General features: G+C 42.6%; 1 protein-coding gene across 1 annotated transcript; it reads left to right on the top strand.

The window, feature by feature from the left end:
• The first annotated feature begins 21,289 nt into the window (after positions 1 to 21,289).
• Positions 21,290 to 22,443, top strand: LOC138625503 (E3 SUMO-protein ligase ZBED1-like). The gene is made up of 4 exons (XM_069706459.1): positions 21,290 to 21,339; positions 21,425 to 21,542; positions 21,655 to 21,794; positions 21,874 to 22,443. Exons 2-4 carry the CDS (start codon positions 21,479 to 21,481, stop codon positions 22,030 to 22,032), a joined length of 363 nt encoding a protein of 120 aa, XP_069562560.1. The 5' UTR covers positions 21,290 to 21,339; positions 21,425 to 21,478; the 3' UTR covers positions 22,033 to 22,443.
• Positions 22,444 to 23,407: the final 964 nt, after the last annotated feature.

Raw genomic sequence — 23,407 nt, forward strand, 5'->3', positions numbered from 1 at the left:
CTCCAACATCTCGCTGCACACATTGAAGGATCGAAGTTTCCTCAAGAAAAAGAGTCGACTCATCACCTTCTTGTAGACAGCGTTGATGTTGGTCTTCCAGTTCAGTCTGTTGTCGATGGACACACCCAGGTACTTGTTCTCCTCAACTATGTCCACCTCCTCTCCCAGAACTCTCAGCGGTTGTGGAGCCGTCGCCTTCCTCCTGAAGTCGACCACCATCTCTCTGGTCTTGGCCACGTTCAGGAGCAGGTGATTCCTGGTGTCGAGGTGTCGATGGAGGAAGAGCCCTTTGAGATTGAGGGCTCTATGCAGTTCACCAGGGGGAGCAGAGGGGGGGGGAGGGAGGCAGCAGAGGTGCTTGGGAGGTGTGAGGTGTGGAGGAGACAGATGAGGGTGGTGAACTAAACCTGTTGAAGAAACAGTTTAGTTCATTTGACCTCTCCAGGGAGCCCCCTGGTTGTCTCTCTCTCCCCTTGAACCCAGTAATCTCCTTCATACCGGTCCACACCTCCCTCACGTTGTTCTGCTGGAGTTTGGCCTCCAGCTTCCTCCTGTAGGAGTCCTTGCACTCCCTGAGCTTCTCCTTCAGGTGGCGCTGCACTCTCCTGAGCTCCTCCCTGTCCCCAGACCTGAAGGCTGCTTTCTTCTTATTAAGAAGAACTTTCAGGTCACTGGTGATCCACGGTTTATTGTTGGGGAAGCATTTTACAGTCCGGGATGGTACGGTGGTGTGTTCACAGAATTTGATGTATTCTGTGATACAGTCCGTCATGCTGTTGATGTCCTCCCCATGTGGTCCAAACAGCACATTCCAGTCCGTGGACTCAAAGCAGTCCTGCAGGGCTTCTTTAGCCTCCTGTGTCCACCTCCTCACAGTCCTGGTGGTCACAGGCTGCCTCTGCACCAGGGGGACATACCTGGGAGTCAGCAGGACCAGGTTGTGGTCTGATCTACCAAGGGGGGGAAGGGCAGTAGTACTATATGCATCCATGGCATTAGCATACAGTAAGTCCAGAGTTTTATTGTTCAGGGTGGGGCAGTTCACATACTGGTGCAAAGTTGGCAGTACTTTATCCAGAGTGATGTGGTTAAAGTCCCCAGTAACTGCCAAAAATGCACCGGGATGCTTAGTCTGCAGTCTAGCCACAGTGGAGTAGATGGTGTCCACTGCTGCCTCTGCGTCAGCTGATGGAGGAATGTGCACAGCGATAACAATGGCGGACGTGAACTCCCTCGGCAAATAATAAGGGCGCATCCCCACGGCTAGCAGTTCAATGTCCGGGCTGCAGAAACATTCCTTCACACACACACGTCGTCGGGATTGCACCACCTCTCGTTCACATAGACTGCAATCCCTCCACCTTTCTTCTTGCCGCTCTGCACAACGTCTCTGTCCGCCCGAACAGTCCTGAAGCCGGGTACGGCCGCGCTGTGGTCCGGGAGATGTGAGTGCAGCCACGTCTCGGTGAAACACATGATGCTGCACTCCCGGTACTCCCTCTGGGTCTTCACCAGCGCGCCGAGCTCGTCCGTCTTGTTGGCCAACGACCTCACGTTCCCCATTAAGATCTCCGGTACCGCTGGTTTGTATTTCCTCCTTTCCGCCTTCAGCTGAGCTCCGGCTCTGCAACCCCGCCGTCTTCTCCGAAGTTCATCGGGGATCTCAGGCCTCGCTCCGGGCAGCAGCAGTAGAGGTCTACTCAGCGCGATCAGCTGATCACGCGAGTAAACAATAACAGTGCCCGCATCCAGAAACGTGGAAAAATTACGGTCCATTGTCTGACCGTTAACTTAACACACGAGAGAAAGAAAAAAACAACAACTCCGAAGAGGAGAAAGGCTTAAATACTAATAACAACACACTCGGCGAGGGGAACTGCTGCAACAGGCTGCCGCTAGCGCGGCGCCATCTAACCCTAACCCACTTTCATCTCAAGTGGGCCAGACCAGTAAAACCATAGCATAATAACGCATACCTAATGACAACATTTCTCTATGTTTAAATCACTGAAGGTTTTTGGATGATAAACCCTATTTTAAAGGTCTTTCTACAATAAACTAGAAACATAAAGAGCAAAAACTCAAGACATCAGCCCACTGTTTATCTGCCCGGGCTCTCCTCTGCAGATTTAACGGGTCACAAAGCGAGCAGCAGCAGCTTCTCCCTCCGGAGCCGAAGTCGCATTTACGCTTGTTTCTGAAGCAATTACTGGATCGATTAAAAAAAACAATTACAAAACGTTTGTACTCATAAACCTCCATATTCTCATAGAAATGCAATGTATGTTTTTCTGTAATTTTCACACTTGGCAAAGTCATCCGGCGGGCCGAGGATCCGGCCCGGATCCGGCCATATGTTTGACACCCCTGATCTAAATGAAACACTTAAAGTGAATAATAAAAACATAGTTACTGAGAAAAAAAACCACAGGTTTGTCGTTTTATTCTTCTATCTATCCCCTACCACACTTCCATTCAGCTGAGTGGGTATCTCTAAAGTAGAGCAGTGTTACCATCTGCGTCTCATGGACACATGACTAGCCTGTAATATATTTGGAAATGTGGTCAAGAAAACAATAGGAGATACATAAAGAATGACGTCTGTAGCACGTCTGCGCTACCGTGAGGGTTCCTCGGAGCCACAAAGTTCAGTTTATTGCTTTGCAGGCGCTTTCCCGGCCCGCCTCTGAGCGTCTGTTTCCAGGCTGCTTCTCCTCCTCCTCCTCCTCCTCCTCCTCACTTATGAAAGGAGAGAAACCAATTCCCCCGATTCAGTTCAGCTGCGTCAATCATCCTCCTCCCAGGACTGTTCCATGAATCACTCCATCACTCTCTCCACCCTGCAGCTGAGCTAACCACACCCCGCCATCACAAAGTCATATCTTATTCAAAGTACGTAGGTCTTTAGGCCAATTCATAAATCCTAGTATGGCACTGAAGCACTGGACCACTGTGCAGAGATCTGGGAATCAAAGCTGTATTATTATTATTATTATTATTATTATTATTATTATTATTATTATTTTATTTAAATTTAAAATAACCAGAAATGATAAATGATTACCGGTTAATCAAAGTATGTGTTAAAAAAAATTGTTTGTAGTGATGATCCCACAGAGAGTTATCGACTGAACCCCTCAAATACACTAAACATTTTAGCACCCTTAAGCTCATTGTCTTGGTTTTTACAACTTGGAAGTTTACCGTTTTGTTTGAGTTGCCTCACATTTTTCTTTCCTTTTATGGGCAGCAGCAGGCTGTGACTGTACAGTGGGTACGGAAAGTATTCAGACCCTTTACATTAGTGATGTTACGAGGTGTGCCGACGCTTCGAAGCGTGTGTCGAGTAACGGAGGGGGCGTTTCCTCGAAGCGCGTGTCGAGGCTTGCTTCATTTAGGGGAGGAGCCAAAAATGATGACGTCCGAAGCCTCACTGCCGGCTGTACCACGTGACTGCTTCGGGAAGTGGTTCAGATTTTGCCGGGAGGTTTGACAGCAATATAAACCCCTCAGGCTCCATTCAAAATGTGGGTTGTTGGTGGAGAGTTGAGGTCAGTTGAGAGTTTGGATAGTTTGGAGAAGTTAGAGAGAGAGAGATAGTTTGGAGATGTAGGAGAGTGAGGAGAGAAGGAGGTGATAAGATGGAGCCAGCTGGGAAGAGGAGGATTTCCCCTGTGGGAACACTTTGATTTGATAACTCCTAATAAGGTAAGCTAAATCTAACTCTATTTCAGACACATTAGGTTTGCTTATCAAGAACTGTATTTTTCACAGTTTCTTATTTTATTCAAAGGTGAGGTGTTTATTGTGCTCCAAGGAGTTGGGGTACAATAACAACACCTCATCCATGCTAAGGCGTTACCGTGCCTTGCATGACAATAAGGAGGAAACAGGAGCTTCACCCAGCCAAGGTAAATCATTACAATATTACAAATGCACCATCACAAGTTTTCCCTGTTCACTTTTGTTTATTGTGCAAATAAAGACAGGTAACAGACACTGTATTTATTCTCTTTTAACCAGCCACCAGAAAACAAGAGCTGGATGAAGCCCTCGTCTCCATGATAGTGAAGGACACACAGCCCTTCAGTATTGTGGATGATGTTGGATTCAGGGCATTTGTGTCCAAACTGGATCCTAATTATGTCCTCCCTACAAGGCAGGTATGTATGGGTGCATGCATGAAACAAATGAGTACTTTATTGTGTCTCACAGTTCAGCACTATATATTTTTTCCTTGAGGCTCTGAAGGCCATGGTGGAGGCCAAGTATGAGTCAGCTAAGGAGAAGGAGAAGGCTAAAGTGGAAAAGGTGGCTGCTGTTAGCCTTACTTCTGACATGTGAACATCCACAAAACCAAAAACTGTTGAGAAACTGTTATTTCTGAATAAAAATGAATAAAATGTCCCCTGTCCTGTACATCATTGTCCAAGTTACACAAGCATATTCAGTCCCCTCTTCCTAGTTCCACAAGCACTTCCACTGTCCTCTGCCTGCTTAAGCCCATGCCATTTTCCTAAAGTGACAGAAAAACATGATTACACAACCTGCCATATCATATGATACTACCATTTTGGGAAAATTTACACACACAGAATACATTCAAAAAATATTTTATTATGCACATATGTGATCATTTATGTACAGAAATTATTTGGTCATACATTTTTGTAATTCATAGTCATTCCCAACAGCCATAACAGACACAAACATTCAATGCATCACATGTGGTTCAGATACAGCTGCCTGTGATTATACACTTGGCCAGTAGGTGGTTTCGTGTGCACATGAAGCTTCGAGAAATGAACCCTTTCTAGAACCAACTGGCTGAAGTGGTTCGATGCCTCATGAGGCTTCATCTCACCATCACTACTTTACATGTTTCACTCTTTGTTTCATTGCAGCTGTAACCCACGTCAGTTTTACCAGCAACTCAAACATGCAATACCGACGTTTACCAGAGGGGCGCTCTCGTGCACGTCGGGAGATCAAAGCGTTCTCCCGGGAGACCCATTATGTCTCAGCTGGTCATGATCTACACCATGAAGAATCTCATTTGGTTGATTTCTGCTCACTGCTTTTGATCGTTAAACAGACCGACTCTGAAGGAAAAAGTTTATTTTAAGTCTGAGAAGAATCTCCTGTGAGTGAAGAATGTGTTGCTCACAGTGTGTTGCTTAGTAACTGTAGACCTTTAAATAATGCCTGTTAGGTATAAGTGATAGATGTCAGAGACATGGGTACATGTGTGTGTGAAATATGTTGGTATGTTAATATTGACCATAGTGAATATTATATATATATATGTGTGTGTGTGTGTGTGTGTGTGTGTGTGTGTGTGTGTGTGTGTGTGTGTGTGTGTGTGTGTGTGTGTGTGTGTGTGTGTGTGTGTGTGTAATACTATTTTACTGGTCATTTACTGTTACAGCAACAATAGAGTTTATAAATTATAGTACTGACATCGTATTCAATTCTGCTGCATGCAGATTGGTTTTTTTGTATGGATCTGTGATGGAGACAGCAATCCCCAGAAACCTCCACAGAGCGCTGGAGCTGAGTGACCCTGTGACCCCTGATCATCTTTGCTGTGGGTGAAGCTGCATTTGGTCTTCTTGGATTCTCCTGCCGGAGCACCGACGAGCAAAAAGATTCAGATAAGAGTTAGTCTGAGAGCCTCCAGACGTACACTACCCGGGTAGTAGACTGAAAGACAAGAGACTGAAACTGACTGACTGTGAGAGAAATACCAGTATTGGGGTTATTATTTGAATTTGTTATTTTTCTTTTATGTTGTTCCCTTGATTTTCTGTTTGTGTTAATAACTATAATAAATTGCAGTTCAGTTCCTTGTTTTAAACTGCAAACATTTGCCGTGTTTCATTCACTCCCAGAGCGACCTAAAGACAGTCCTAAACTTAACACAGGAAATCTAGTGTGTTACATAGATACTACACTTAGTTTATTATAGATACCATCACTCCTGTTGAGACATGGTTTATCCCATGGCTCAAAAGGGCCGCATATCTATATAAACTTTTTGGGGAGTACCAGCTTGCCTTCTTGTCATCTCCATAAATCATCATCCTTTTGTTGTGCTTTATTTGTCTTCCACTGTTGTTTTTCTTGTTCTGGAACATTTTTCTGCATGTTTTTTTTTTTTTTGTATCTCATTGTCTAGGGCAAAGGTCTTCAACAGAGGGTCCGTTAAATTTTTTTGTTGATTAGACAATTTTTCATATTTTTCCAAAATCGTTTTCTGTTTCTGGTGTCCATTGTATTTTTATCGTGGGCAGCCATAGGGTCATCATAAATGAGTTTAGACAGTGGGGAAGTAATTTCTGCATATACTTCTCCATTTGCTGCTCTTACCCAAATCTGTTCTCGTGCCAATTTCTGTAATTTTGGGTCATCACTCCTAATAAGTGACCTATATGCTCCTGAATCGCACAATAAGGTTACTTCAGTCTCTTCTATCAGTAGTCACAAAAGGTTTATCTATTTCTGTGAGTAGTATTTCAACTGTACTTATCTCTAACACATCACTGGTCTCCTCATCTTTAGTTTCTAGTTGGGTCTGTGTCTGTGAATCATGTGAATGTGTGTGTTTCTGTATTGACCTGATGTTGTGGTTAGTCATGCTGAACCCGTCTGTGACCGCCAACCTTCTCCTCCTCTGCTTCTTCCACCCATCCTGTCTCTCTGCTTCCTGCAGTCTCTTGCCCAGTGTCCATTCCTCCCCTGCAATTATGGCAGCTGGCTCTCGTGGTCCTCCCCCCACGGCCACCAGCCCTTCTCCAGTTTGTATGGAGTTCACCCGAGCAACTGGTCTTCATACAGTGATGTCTGCTTTTGGCACCGTTAGGTTTCCGCAGAGGAGAGTTTAGGTTAATACCGCAAGGTTTCGGTTCTCCTTTACACTGTAGGACACTCACAGTATCTATTTATTGATTATTTATTTCTATTCATGAGCCAACCAGTTTGTATGGAGTTCACCCGAGCAACTGGACACTCACAGTATCTATTTACTTGTATACTTTGTTATTATTTATTACTTTTATTTTTTATATCTTCTGGAAGTTTTCTTAAGTAGTTATCTGTAGGTCCCAGACCTATCTCCTAAGTCCCCGACTTAGTTACCTGTAAGTCCCTGACCTATTTTTTGCGCACGCGACTTTTAGTTTACCTAGTCTATTCAGACTCTTTAGTTTATATAGTCTACTCAGGCTCTTTAGTACAGGTCCCTGACCTCACTCTTTAGAAAAAAAAATGTCTTACCCAGGTGTCCGACGTTTGATGGTAAATCAGCCTTTCTCTAGGATCCCGTCACTCCTCCTCTCTCCAGTTAGTCCTGGCCTAACTACTGTCCAAACTATTTCGATAAGGAAACAGGGCAGAGGTCTTTCATTGGGAGTCCGAGACTCACCGGTGCACGGTTTCAGGCTGTGTCCGGAGAGAGGAAGAGATGTTGGGATCTGGCTCGAAGGACCAAAATATGTTCCAATAAACACAAATACTGATGTGTCCAAAACAGGACTTCCACTTTTATGAGGGCGGTCGTTACATCATGTGGGCTATATACTGCATTCAGATGCACATAAGTAAATAAATACAGATAAAACAAATAGCATCTCATCTTCAGTCAGGACAAAACAAAACTGTTTAGACTCCTAAAGTCACACGAATGTATGAACAGAACACTTTGTTAGTATTACTCGAGACAGTCCAAACAAGACGAGCTCATGTCAGCCATTTATCAAACAGCTGTATTTTCATGCATTGTATCATCACTCAGCCTTATGTCAATAAACGCCACTTGATGTTTTATCAAGTCGGCCCGATGAGGCCTCATTATTACTGACAAACTTTTAATCACCTCGCTCCAATTAAAACCGCTTCAGTCATGATAATATAGTATATAAACTGTTAGAAAAAATACTCAGAGGCTGGATTCAAAATCAAACATATCGGACATTTATTCTTGCAAGAAGGAGCAAATACATGTACACTCAAAGAAAGGTGTCCAGCATTGCTCAACGTCACTCCTCCGTAGGGCAGCTTTTATACAGTGTGACAAACAGTTGACAGTCACCCCCATTCCCTCTGTGCATCTGATTTTGTAGCTAATACTGAGTTCGGTTGTAGGTCACAAGATAAAGACACAGACGTCGTAAATGAGACGATAGAAATATCCTTGAGCAACAGGTAGATAAGTAGATCTTATTTTTTCCCATCATATCCCTCCTGTTTATACAAGGTATAACATGTACTTAAAAAATAAAAGAATCATCATGAGGAAAATCATAGTACTCACACAATTGTTGTTGAGTATTGTTCAACCAGACATCAGTCATTTACACTTCATCATCTCCATTGCCATTTCTCTCAAGTTTCGGCATGGGATCCATTACTTTGTCACACGTCAGTGTCTAAGAACATGTCCTGATCTCTAGGGAAGAGAACAAATACGTCGTCATAAGGGGGTGATTCAGTCATAGGTAGAGTCGGTGTTAGGAGAAAATTGTTCTGTTACTCACAAACTAACGTGAGAAGCAAACCCACAATCTCCAAGGCTGGAACAGGTAGTTCCGGCCTCCCCCGCCTGCGCACAACAGACCGTTGTTTTGTATTCCTCCTTCCAACTGTTATCACTTTCCCATGAACAGGGACTGCCCCTGCTCAGCTATGTTGTACATAAGCTTCTGCTATAAATAAAGGAAGAAGGAACTGTTCAGCGCGACTCTGTCATAGCGACGTGTGTGCGCTGTGCAGGGTGCCCTTTGTACAAAGTAAGATTCTGTGTCTGACTTCTTTGTTGTTCTCTACACAGGTCGAGTGATAATCTGTAGGATTCTCCCGACAGTCGGTGTCGTATTATCGGTCTCGTATGTTTGGTCAGTCGTAGGAATTCGGATATATTTGGATTTAAACATATCAGGTGATGTGTATTTGTGTAATGAGGGAGGGTGTGGCCTAAGGAGATCAACACCCTATATCAAGGTGTGCATAATTATTAGGCAGCTTCTTTTCCTCAGGCAAAATGGGCCAAAAAAGAGATTTAACTGATTCTGAAAAGTCCAAAATTGTAAAAAAGTCTTTCAGAGGGATGCAGCATTCTTGAAATTGCTAAGATACTGGGGCGTGATCACAGAACCATCAAATGTTTTGTTGCAAATAGTCAACGGTGTCGCAAGAAACGTGTCGAGAAAAAATGATGCAAAAGACTCAAAGATTTGAGAAGAATCAAACGTGAAGCTACCAGGAAGCCGTTATCCTCCAGCTGTCATATTCCAGAACTGCAACCCCCAGAAGTACAAGGTGTTCAGTGATCAGAGACATGGCCAAGGTAAGGAAGGCTGAAACCCGATCACCACTGAACAAGACACACAAGTTGAAACGTCAAGACTCAGCCAAGAAATATCTGGAGACAGATTTCTCAAAGGTTTTCTGGACTGATGAGATGAGCGTGACTCTTGACGGACCAGATGGACGGGCCCGTGGCCGGATCAGTAACGGGCACAGAGCTCCACTTCGACTCAGACGCCAGCAAGGTGGAGGCGGGGTACTGGTATGGGCTGGTATTATTAAAGATGAGCTAGTTGGACCTTTTCGGGTTGAAGATGGACTCAAAATCAACTCCCAAACCTACTGCCAGTTTTTAGAAGACACTTTCTTCAAGCAGTGGTTCAGGAAAAAGTCTGCATCTTTCAAGAAGACCATCAACAATAATTGTGCACACTAACAGTTTCCCAATAATTGTGCACACATGGATATTCTCCTAAGAAAGCCAAAATCTCACTTTTACTTTCTTAAATATTCAGGTTTGAGGTTTATTAACATTTTGGATTGACCGAGAGCACTATAGTTGTGTAATAATAAAATGAATCCACAAAAATACAACAATTGTGCACAGGTGTACGAGCATTGCCCTTGCACATATATTTTTCGAACATATGGTCACTTCCCACAACAGAGCATGCAAAACTTCCTTACTTAGTGTTCAGACTTGCTGACTCAACATACGAGTGTCAGAAATACAAAATGTGTTGTTGTTTCCTCCACATCTCTGGTTTGAATTTGTATGTTGAAACAAGTCTTGCTGACTTGCTTCCTGTAACGTGATCTTTCTCACATGTGAGTTTCTTGGTGGGTTCATAATTGTGACGTGACAATTATGCCAATATTACTGGAATTTGAAAAGGAAGTGGAGGCAGTTTTACGAGAAGTAAAACATGCTGAGCTGCATAAAAACAAGTTTACAATTTGAGTTCTGGATAAATGGCATTTGGCACAAAGGCAGTACATACAGTGGGTACGGAAAGTATTCAGACCCCTTTAAATTTTTCACTCTTTGTTTCATTGCAGCCATTTGCTAAAATCAAAAAAGTTCATTTTATTTCTCATTAATGTACACTCAGCACCCCATCTTGACAGAAAAAAACAAATGTAGAAATTTGTGCAAATTTATTAAAAAAGAAAAACTGAAATATTTTAATTTTAATTTTTTTATTTTATACACTTTATTAATCCCCGAGGGGAAATTTCTTCACTACAGCAGATAAAATATCACATTTTATTTTATTTCACTCTATTACATGGTCATAAGTATTCAGACCCTTTGCTCAGTATTGAGTAGAAGCACCCTTTTAAGCTAGTACAGCAATGAGTCTTCTTGGGAATGATGCAACAAGCTTTTCACACCTGGATTTAGGGATCCTCTGCCATTCTTCCTTGCAGATCCTCTCCAGTTCCGTCAGGTTGGATGGTGAACGTTGGTGGACAGCCATTTTCAGGTCTCTCCAGAGATGCTCAATTGGGTTTAGGTCAGGGCTCTGGCTGGGCCAGTCAAGAATGGTCACAGAGTTGTTCCGACGCCACTCCTTTGTTATTTTAGCTGTGTGCTTAGGGTCATTGTCTTGTTGGAAGGTGGACCTTCGGCCCAGTCTGAGGTCCAGAGCACTCTGGAAGAGGTTTTCTTCCAGGATATCTCTGTACTTGGCTGCATTCATCTTTCCTTCAATTGCAACCAGTCGTCCTGTCCCTGCAGCTGAAAAACACCCCCATAGCATGATGCTGCCACCACCATGTTTCACTGTTGGGATTGTATTGGGCAGGTGATGAGCAGTGCCTGGTTTTCTCCACACATACCGCTTAGAATTACCACCAAAAAGTTCAATCTTGGTCTCATCAGACCAGAGAATCTTATGTCTCATAGTCTGGGAGTCCTTCATGTGTTTTTTGGCAAACTCTATGCGGGCTTTCATATGTCTTGCACTGAGGAGAGGCTTCCGTCGGGCCACTCTGCCATAAAGCCCCGACTGGTGGAGGGCTGCAGTGATAGTTGACTTTGTGGAACTTTCTCCCATCTCCCTACTGCATCTCTAGAGCTCAGCCACAGTGATCTTTGGGTTCTTCTTTACCTCTCTCACCAAGGCTCTTCTCCCACGATTGCTCAGTTTGGCTGGACGTCCAGGTCTAGGAAGAGTTCTGGTCATCCCAAACTTCTTCCATTTAAGGATTATGGAGGCCACTGTGCTCTTAGGAACCTTGAGTGCTGCAGAAATTATTTTGTAACCTTGGCCAGATCTGTGCCTTGCCACAATTCTGTCTCTGAGCTCCTTGGACAGTTCCTTCGACCTCATGATTCTCATTTGCTCTGACATGCACTGTGAGCTGTAAGGTCTTATATAAGGTCTTATATAGACAGGTGTGTGCCTTTCCTAATCAAGTCCAATCAGTTTAATTAAACACAGCTGGACTCCAATGAAGGAGTAGAACCATCTCAAGGAGGATCAGAAGAAATGGACAGCATGTGAGTTAAATATGAGTGTCACAGCAAAGGGTCTGAATACTTATGACCATGTGATATTTCAGTTTTTCTTTTTTAATAAATTTGCACAAATTTATACATTTCTGTTTTTTTCTGTCAAGATGGGGTGCTGAGTGTACATTAATGAGAAATAAAATGAACTTTTTTGATTTTAGCAAATGGCTGTGTAGTATCTATGTAACACACTAGATTTCCTGTGTTAAGTTTAGGACTGTCTTTAGGTCGCTCTGGGAGTGAATGAAACACGGCAAATGTTTGCAGTTTAAAACAAGGAACTGAACTGCAATTTATTATAGTTATTAACACACAGAAAATCAAGGGAACAACATAAAAGAAAAATAACAAATTCAAATAATAACCCCAATACTGGTATTTCTCTCACAGTCAGTCAGTTTCAGTCTCTTGTCTTTCAGTCTACTACCCGGGTAGTTTATGTCTGGAGGCTCTCAGACTAACTCTTATCTGAATCTTTTGCTCGTCGGTGCTCCGGCAGGAGAATCCAAGAAGACCAAATGCAGCTTCACCCACAGCAAAGATGATCAGGGGTCACAGGGTCACTCAGCTCCAGCGCTCTGTGGAGGTTTCTGGGGATCGCTGTCTCCATCACAGATCCATACAAAAAAAACAATCTGCATGCAGCAGAATTGAATACGATGTCAGTACTATAATTTATAAACTCTATTGTTGGTGTAACAGTAAATGACCAGTAAAATAGTATTACACACACACACATATATATATATAATATTCACTATGGTCAACATTAACATACCAACATATTTCACACACACATGTCCTCATGTCTCAGTGACATCTGTCACTTATACCTAACAGGCATTATTTAAACGTCCACCGTTACTAAGCAACACACTCAACAGCTGTTCTCAATCTGACCGTTTAACTTCTGGCGCTAAAACAAGAAAATGATGTCATCGTTCCCGCTCGGTTCAACAGGTCCAGACGCATTAACCCCTCAGCGCTTAACTAGCCCCGTCGGTCACATGTAGCTCCACAATCACAGATATCAACCACGTAAAATAATATTCCATCAACAAATTAATATTTATCGCCGACTGTTTTTTTTTTTTTCTCTTCTTTCCTGATCGGTATCTTTAGCCCAACTAAACGACTGTCCTCCTTTGTCGCTCTACAGCAACGGCTAACTGTGAGCAACGCATTCGTCACTCACAGGAGATTCTTCTCAGACTTAAAAGAAACTTTTTCCTTCGGAGTCGGTCTGTTTAACGATCAAATAAATAAAGATCCTCAAAAGCAGTGAGCAGAAATCAACAAAATGAGATTCTTCATGGTGTAGATCATGACCTGCTGAGACATAAAGGGTCGTCTCCCGGGAGACGGCTTTGATCTCCCGACGTGCACGAGAGCGCCCCTCTGGTAAACGTCGGTATTGCATGTTTGAGTTAACCCTTTCGTTGCTGGTAAAACTAATGTGGGTTACATAAGCATTCACAACATATGGCTTTACAAACTACTCTAAAAAAAAATAATTTGTTTGGCATGTATTGTATGTGCAAAACACAACCCCCAAGGAAACACGAGAAGCGCTTACAAGGGACATTATACCACGATTTGGAATAACAGAAAGTATATTTTGCGACAAAGAGACACATTTCGTGAACAACATTATAAAACACCCAGCCACAGCTTTCGGGATACAGTTAAGATATCACCGCTCATACCATCCACAGTCAGCAGGCGTAGTGGAAAGAACTAATGGAACAATCAAATTAAAATTGAGAAAGATGATGGCAGAAACAGGGTGGAATTGGATGAGATGCATTCCACTGGTAACATTAAATATGCATATTCTACCCGGTGTAAGAGGAGTCTCACCGTTCGAAATGATACACGGACATTCCTGTCACTACATGGCCAAAATGTTAAAAAGAAAATATATTATGTGTTCTGTTGTCCCTCCTACGCAGATGGATGGAAAACCAATCGATAGACCTAAAACCAGGGGACTGGGTTTTTCATTAAGGTGATAAAAAATAAATATTGGAGCTTCGTCAGATGGGAAGGAGCCTTCGAGATACTCCTGGCCACCCCAACAGCAGTTCGGATTGCTGAACGGACCTCCTGGATGCACCTCAGCCATTGCAAAAGGATGAGACCTTTGCCTGACCCACATAACAGACACCAGATTAAGTAAGCCGGAATTCCCCTGTGGTGAAGTCTGGCGACAAAGGGAGGTGATACCAATAGGGGTACTTGTCTCAGACCAGTGAAGAAACTAACAGCACCCTGGCCTCAGTGGGACCCTTTGTTTTCTGAGTCACAGCTCTGCTCATAGTACTCCCCATATTTTGGTACGAAGCCAATATAACATACCTGACAACAGTCAGACGACAAGACCACAATAGGACCTCAGGCTACTGACAAAGTTCGCTGCACTAAAAGAGCATTTGTCAGGTCTGGTGAAAAATTTGCAAGGAACAAAAAATCTGTACCGGGTACAGGGATCATTAATTCTCACATTCACAGAAGGGCAACAGGCCAATCTAACATTTGGCACATGAGCGGTTCTTCCCTGTAAGGGGAAAGACCGCAGCTTAGTTTGGTCAGATAAATATCTGTGCATGGAAGCATCTGTTCTGCCTAAAACAGCTGTCTGATTAAGAGATCTATTGCACGAGGTTGCCACATACAAAAAAGCACCAGATGGATCTGTCACCAAGGCTCTGCAGGGACTAACCACCCAAAGTGAGGAACTTGCTAAAAATGCTGGCATTGATGATCATTTTTCCAGGATGATGGAATCTTGGTTTGATAAATGGACAGACCTGTTCCTCGCCTGTTTCACTAGTATTGTAATTGTAGCAGTAATACTTATTATTTGTGGTTGTTGTTGTATCCCCTGTATCCAAGGACTGATCCAAAGACTAATCAATGTTACATTGACTTAACAGGACAAACTTTATATCTGAATTCCTACAACTGACCAAACATACGACACCGACTCTACTTATGACTCAACCACCCCCCTATGACGACGTATTTGCCTCTGAGTAATTTTTCTAACAGTTTATATACTATATTATCATGACTGAAGCGGTTTTAATTGGAGCGAGGTGATTAAAAGTTTGTCAGTAATAATGAGGCCTCATCGGGCCGACTTGATAAAACATCAAGTGGCGTTTATTGACATAAGGCTGAGTGATGACACAATGCATGAAAATACAGCTGTTTGATAAATGGCTGACATGAGCTCGTCTTGTTCGGACTGTCTCGAGTAACACTAACAAAGTGTTCTGTTCATACATTCGTGTGACTTTAGGAGTCTAAACAGTTTTGTTTTGTCCTGACTGAAGATGAGATGCTATTTATTTTATCTGTATTTATTTACTTATGTGCATCTGAATGCAGTATATAGCCCACATGATGTAACGACCGCCCTCATAAAAGTGGAAGTCCTGTTTTGGACATATCAGTATTTGTGTTTATTGGAACTGTTTTTGTTGCAATCCTGTCCTGACCTGTGTAACCCTTGCTGTTGTAGCACGTAATCTTTTACTAAAGGGTAATCTATGATGCTAACCCTGGCCCTACTATCTATGTAATATCAGTATCTGAGGTTCTGTTCAGGCCACGATTTTGCAGGTTATCTTGGTTACAGTTCACTTAATTTCAATTACTAGGTTTGGTAAGGAGATTATATTACATCACATTACATTTAGCTGACGCTTTTATCCAAAGCGACTTACAACATACCGACGGTACACCATCGGGAGCAATTTTAGGGTTCAGTGTCTTGCTCGGGGACGCTTGGGCGCGTGGGCGGGGGGGACCGAGCCACCAACCTTCTGATTGGTGTGCAACCCAGTCTACTGACTGAGCTACAGCCTCCCTCCCAGGGCCATAGAGAGACTTATGGAAACAAAGACCATTCATACTCTCTTTCACACCTAAGGACAATTTCTGGAACCACCAATTAACCTGAGGTGCATGTTTTTGGATGTTGGGAAAAAGCCGGATCACCCGGAGAGAACCCACGCAAGCACATGGAGAACATGCAAACTCCGCACAGAGAGGCCCTGGACCAGATTTGAACCCGGAACCTTTTTGCTGTGAGGCGACAATGCTAACCACTGCACCGCCCAGATTAGTGGCAGCAACTCTATACAAGAGTAATGACACCTCCAGCCCACAAAGCACACACAACCAATGATTCAAGTATTAATGAGGGAAGACATTTACAGAATTATTTAAACCATCTCACTTGAACAATACCTTTAAATCTCACATTAACTCAAATTCAACTCTTAAAAAAAAAGAAAAAAGAACTCCATTTAACTCAAATTACAATGTAGCAACATTGCATGTGCAACCATGGAATTGCATGTCACTCTCAAATCAGGTATAAACCTCTGAACTCTGTTAAACCCAAAATAATTCAGTTGTTAGATCTTAATAGTCTATTTTAGTCCTTTACAGTTGTCAGTCAAAGTAGGTCTGGTATTTATTTCCTTAACGTTCAACAGGTCACCATTAGTTTCTTCCAACGGATTTTCGGTTTGTTTGTTTGAATCCCAAAAAATTCTGGAGATCTAAAAAAAAACAAAGTGCAAATAAAATTGGATCTTTTAATTTTCTCAGATTTTGTTCCTCGCGCCTCTTGACACGGTCCAGCATCCCCGAGCAGCGGTGAAGATCCAGACGGGACAGCAGACCAAGCAGCTCGTCCTCACTTCATGAATCCCTAAAAAAAAAACAGCCTGCACACAAGTGTGCAGAACATCATTACATAGTCCGAGTTTCCTCTTTTTCACTTCCATCACATTAGATTTACACAAAACGTTCACAACTTTAAACACGTGTGACTAAATTGGCATTCAGCATACTTTTAACAACATATACAGTAACTTTAACAAAATTTCAACACGCACACGCAGTTATGTGCTTCCCTCGCGTTAGGTCAGCAGCGGTAGCGTTTTAGCCTCATGGCTGCAATTTAGTCGCTTGACAGTTAAACAGCTCTTAATGACCGTGATTCATTCACATCATGCAAAAACGTTGTGATCCGGAATGGTTTCCGTTTAGCTATGTTCCTCAGGGTAAATTACTCACAATTATCTAAAACAAAATTAGTTACTCACCAGCATAATCCACTTAATTGGGAAGAAACCCGAGGGAGTTAGTCCCGGAGAACTTTTTACATTTGTCCTTTGGATTTACAACTTCTCCCTCGACAGCTCCGCTGCGGCTCAGCAGGTATCGCTGGAAAAACTTCCAGATTCGCTCGATATCTCTTGGGAATCTCAAAATGCCTTACCTTGCTCCAAATCTTGTCTACCTCCTGCACTCGTCATTCAGAGTGGGAGGGGTGGCGAAGGGCTCTGCCATGCGCAACCACGAGGACTTTCAGACCACTGGCTCGCTTGGTGAGACGTTTAGGGAACGTCTGTAAATCGTGCTACTGAACCTGTACCTGTGCTACACCTGCATCTGCAGATCTGATTTCTACTAAACGTCTGACGTCTAAAATGCTTTTCCAATTTTAACTGTGGCCTCGGAGGCGAAGGTTCATTGTAAATGCCGTAAAAAAAATACACAAAACTTGAAACAAAACGAATCTTAAGTGCTGAATCAAGACTGTTCAAAACCTTCTCTCTCCGTGAGTTGCACACTGTGCTATTATATGCTAGTCTTTGCTTACAATAATACAATATATGTATGCCATATTATATTTCTTATATGCAATCTCGTATTAATCAATTATTACTCCTCAGGCGTATGCAACAGGCTGTTTCTGTAGAGGTCAGCGACACTGATGTGGTCATCATACTGCTGTGCAAAACAACAAGGCCACTGGGTACGTTATGGAACGGTTGATTCACAACCTTTAGTTTCACCTCCTATTTTTCTTATCTCTTCTGAGTCATAAAACAGGAACAAGCTGCTAAAGACGACCCACCTCAATCAAAAGAGGACAGCTCAACTGTACCTGGCACTGTGGTTTTTGTACTACAAAAAGACTGGGTCAGGGAGAGACAGTCAGTCAGACTTCCTGAACTGACATACTCTGTTGCAGTTAGGGAAACATAGTCTAGACCCAGAGCTCTGTAACACTGATTATTCTGCTGTTAAATTAACACCTTGAAGCCTGACATCTTCTCCTATTGCCTCGTTAAAGAACAGGCAGGACTGGGGGCTTACACATATTGGCTTTGTAGCAAAGCAGGAGCAGGAGCCCGAGTCCAACAACACACATGCTGACTCGTGGTTGACGGACAAGCCAGAAAATAAGTCAGCAAAAGAGATGAAGACCAGTTCTCACCACTGCTACTGGTGATGGGACTTGTCCGGCCACTCTTAAATAAGAAGCTGATTCACAAGAACATCATTGTTGACACAAGTTGAAAATATCAGCGATATTATTTCAGCATGAGAATGCGCACACACACACACACACACACACACACACACACACACACACACACACACACACACACACACACACACACACACACACACACACACACACACACACACACACCACACTGACCTAGAACAGACTGTCAAGCACTTTTGAAACCAAAAACATTTGCACAGGATATTCATCGATTCCAGTTCATTTGTTTGTGGTAAAAATATCAGATGTAAATTATCATTCAAAGCTGAAAAAGCTAAAACATGCGAGGTTATTTGGAGTTTTATCTGCATGAGCAAAAATAGGCCGAAATGTAAGATAACTTGTGTTAATTGCAGTGGTTATGTTCTGCAAGTCAATTGTGGGAGTAATGTGGGTTTTCCCAGCATTTTGGACTATTTTTTTTCCTTGTCTTTCTACCGTTTCAGCTTCTTTTGTTTTTTCTCTGTGCATGTGTGGGTATGGCACGTCTCTTTCTAAGGCTTCTCATTTGGGCCGAGCACCGATGGTGCGAAAGCCCTATTGTTTTTCAAGGAATCATTTTTTTTCTCGTTCCTTATTATTCTTACGTAAAGTGATTTGCCTTTTTGGAGGCTTTATCATATTCAAAACTCATGAAAGTGGATACACATACAGTGGTGTGAAAAAGTGTTTGCCCCCTTCCTGATTTCTTATTTTTTTGCATGTTTGTCACACTTAAATGTTTCAGATCATCAAACAAATTTAAATATTAGTCAAAGATAACACTAGTAAACACAAAATGCAGTTTTTAAATGAAGTTTTTTTATTATTAAGGGAGAAAAACAATCCAAACCCACATGGCCCTGTGTGAAAAAGTGTTTGCCCCCTAAACCTAATAACTGGTTGGGCCACCCTTAGCAGCAACAACTGCAATCAAGCGTTTGCGATAACTTGCAATGAGTCTTTTACAGCTGTGGAGGAATTTTAGCCGACTCATCTTTACAGAGTTGTTGTAATTCAGCCACACTGGAGGATTTTCCAGCACCAACCTCCTTTTTAAGGTCATACCACAGCATCTCAATAGGATCAGGTCAGGACTTTGACTAGGCCACTCCAAAGTCTTCATTTTGTTTTTCTTCAGCCATTCAGAGGTGGACTTGCTGGTGTGTTTTGGGTCATTGTCCCGCTGCAGAACCCAAGTTGGCTTCAGCTTGAGGTCACGAACAGATGGCCGGACATTCTCCTTCAGGATTTTTTTGGTAGACAGTAGAATTCATGGTTCTATTTATCACAGCAAGTCTTCCAGGTCCTGAAGCAGCAAAACAGCCCCAGACCGTCACACCACCACCACCATATTTTACTGTTGGTATAATGTTCTTTTTCTGAAATGCGGTGTTACTTTTACGCCAGATGTAATGGGACACACACCTTCCAAAAAGTTCAACTTTTGTCTCGTCAGTCCACAGAGTATTTTCCCAAAAGTCTTGGGGATCATCAAGATGTTTTCTGGCAAAAATGAGACAAGCCTTAATGTTGTTTTTGCTCAGCGGTGGTTTTTGTCTTGGAACTCTGCCATGCAGGCCATTTTTTCCCAGTCTCTTTTTTGTGGTGGAGTCATGAACACTGACCTTAACTGAGGCAAGTGAGGCCTGCAGTTCTTTGGATGTTGTGGTGGGGTCTTTTGTGACCTCTCGGATGAGTCGTTGCTGCTCTCTTGGGGTAATTCCTGGGAAGGTTCACCACTGTTCCATGTTTTCTCCATTTGTGGATAATGGCTCTCATTGTGGTTCGCTGGAGTCCCAAAGCTTTAGAAATGGCTTTAGAACCTTTTCCAGACTGATAGATCTCAATTACTTTCTTTCTCATTTGTTCCTGAATTTCTTTGGATCTCGGCATGATGTCTATCTTTTGAAGATCTTTTGGTCGACTTCACTTTATCAGGCAGGTCCTATTTAAATGATTTCTTGATTGAAAACAGGTGTGGCAGGCCTGGGTGTGGCTAGAGAAATTGAACTCAGGTGTGATAAACCACAATTAAGTTATGTTTTAACAGGAGGGGGCAAACACTTTTTCACACGGCCATGTGGGTTTGGATTTTTTTCTCCCTTAATAATAAAAACCTTCATTTAAAAACTGCATTTTGTTTTTACTTGTGTTATCTTTGACTAATATTAAAATTTATTTAATGATCTGAAACATTTAAGTGTGACAGACATGCAAAAAAATTGGAAATCAGGAAGGGGGCAAACACTTTTTCACACCACTGTATGTCTCCCTGCGAAAAATTTCGTATTTTAGTGGAGTCGCGAGTGGGCGTGGCCAAATGGCTCGAGAGCGCCCCCTAAAGAGATGCCCAGGCGGCCACATTTACCTAAATTCACGAAAGCATAGCGCCCCCTGGCGGAAACTGGAAATGACACTTTTCATACTTTCACGTTCTACGTCGAGCTGGTTGATCACATGAACCTAAAGTCGGGTCACAATAACCTAAACATGTAGTTGATGATATATTGAAACTTTTGTTTGACTTTGTCAATGGGCGTCGCCGTGACGATGCGGCAATGTTTGATGTCTCGCCGTGACACAGGAAGTTGATGTTTAAGATCAAAGGATGCTTGAAACCGCAATGCAGTTTTAATTACTCATTCTGATCCTCAAGTCCGGCAGCATATCTGCTCATCCACTCTGTGCCTGATCGTTGTCTTGGCCAATGCGCATTCTAAACCTTTTCACAGCAGACATTTTCAATTGTCACAATAAGGAAAGCAAACAGGTGTGATAATGATAGCTAGTGATGTTACGAGATGTGCCGACGCTTCGAAGCGCGTGTCGAGGCTTGCTTCATTTAGGGGAGGAGCCAAAAATGATGACGTCTGAAGCCTCGCTGCCCGGCTGTACCACGTGACTGCTTCGGGAAGTGGTTCAGATTTTGCCGGGAGGTTTGACAGCAATATAAACCCCTCAGGCTCCATTCAAAATGTGGGTTGTTGGTGGAGAGTTGCGGTCAGTTGAGAGTATGGATAGTTTGGAGAGTTTAGAGAGAGAGATAGTTTGGAGATGTAGGAGAGTGAGGAGAGAAGGAGGTGATAAGATGGAGCCAGCCGGGAAGAGGAGGATTTCCCCTGTGTGGGAACACTTTGATTTGATAACTCCTAATAAGGTAAGCTAAATCTAACTCTATTTCTGACACCTTAGGTTTGCTTATCAAGAACTGTATTTTTCACAGTTTCTTATTTTATTCAAAGGTGAGGTGTTTATTGTGCTCCAAGGAGTTGGGGTACAATAACAACACCTCATCCATGCTAAGGCGTTACCGTGCCTTGCATGAGAATAAGGAGGAAACTGGAGCTTCACCCAGCCAAGGTAAGTCATTACAATATTACAAATGCACCATCACAATTTTTCCCTGTTCACTTTTGTTTATTGTGCAAATAAAGACAGGTAACACACACTGTATTTATTCTCTTTTAACCAGCCACCAGAAAACAAGAGCTGGATGAAGCCCTCGTCTCCATGATAGTGAAGGACACACAGCCCTTCAGTATTGTGGATGATGTTGGATTCAGGGCATTTGTGTCCAAACTGGATCCTAATTATGTTCCCCCTACAAGGCAGGTATGTATGGGTGCATGCATGAAACAAATGAGTACTTTATTGTGTCTCACAGTTCAGCACTATATATTTTTTCCTTTAGGCTCTGAAGGCCATGGTGGAGGCCAAGTATGAGTCAGCTAAGGAGAAGGCTAAGGCTAAAGTGGAAAAGGTGGCTGCTGTTAGCCTTACTTCTGACATGTGGACATCCACAAAACCAAAAACTGTTGAGAAACTGTTATTTCTGAATAAAAATGAATAAAATGTCCCCTGTCCTGTACATCATTGTCCAAGTTACACAAGCATATTCAGTCCCCTCTTCCTAGTTCCACAAGCACTTTCACTGTCCTCTGCCTGCTTAAGCCCATGCCATTTTCCTAAAGTGACAGAAAAACATTATTACACAACCTGCCATATCATATGATACTACCATTTTGGGAAAATTTACACACACAGAATACATTCAAAAAATATTTTATTATGCACATATGTGATAATTTATGTACAGAAATTATTTGGTCATACATTTTTGTAATTCATAGTCATTCCCAACAGCCATAACAGACACAAAAATTCAATGCATCACATGATGTGGTTCAGATACAGCTGCCTGTGATTATACACTTGGCCAGTAGGTGGTTTCGTGTGCACATGAAGCTTCGAGAAATGAACCCTTTCTCAAAGCAATTGGCTGAAGTGGTTCGATGCCTCATGAGGCTTCATCTCACCATCACTAATGATAGGTCAGTTGTATTGAGACTCCCTTTAAGCCATGACATTGAACCAACATGCACAAAAAAGCAGCACCTCCTCAAAGTGGAACACGCATGCTGCCATTAAAACACCTGTTGTTTCTCCGCTTAACAAGTAAAAATGTCTGGCATGTTTTCCCCGAGTCGTTACATTACATTACATTTCATTTAGCTGATGCTTTTATCCAAAGCGACTTACAATAAGAATAATCTTTATCTTTTCTCAGGAAGCTAGCCCCTGTTTTCACATGCCAAACCCACAAGCCCGACATGGTTTTATTTTCCTTAGATTAGATTCCACTTTATTAATCCCACAGTGAGGGAATTTTGTCAGCGTTTGTGTCTGCTTTCGGTCACTTTTTGGGAAATTGTGGCCTGTTTTGGTCTCCTGGAGACCCCTGGCCCTCTTTAACAGATCAAATTTTACTCAGTATAGTTTTATGGCCGATATATTACTTACTGACTCGTACTAATATTATTAAAAAAATAAATAAATAAAAAGACAACTCTGCAACTGGAAGTTTTTGTGATTCACCCTAAAAACATCCCAAATATTCTATGTGTTTTGCGAGTGGGCGTTGTCAAACGGCTCCCTCGCAGTGATGCAGGAAGTTGATGTTAAAGGTCAAAGGATGCTTGAAAGCTCATGAAACGTGTGACATACATCAGGCGTGGTGAGACGATACATCCTGTATGTGTTTTGTGAGGGGGCGTGGCCAAACGGCTCGCCATCACCCCTTAAACTGCAGCTCCGGCACCTAGTTTCACCTACGTGCACCAAATTTGTTGGACTTGTGTATCACACTGAGATTTACCGAAAAGTGTCTCGGCATCATGAATTTGTTTTCGTGGATCGGTGTGACCGTGTCGTGGCGGCCATTTTGA

This window comes from Brachyistius frenatus, unplaced genomic scaffold, assembly GCF_029030835.1.
Source record: "Brachyistius frenatus isolate BFR_SWC_R1_liver_20210118 unplaced genomic scaffold, ASM2903083v1 Contig_62, whole genome shotgun sequence".
Classification (NCBI taxonomy): domain Eukaryota; kingdom Metazoa; phylum Chordata; class Actinopteri; family Embiotocidae; genus Brachyistius; species Brachyistius frenatus.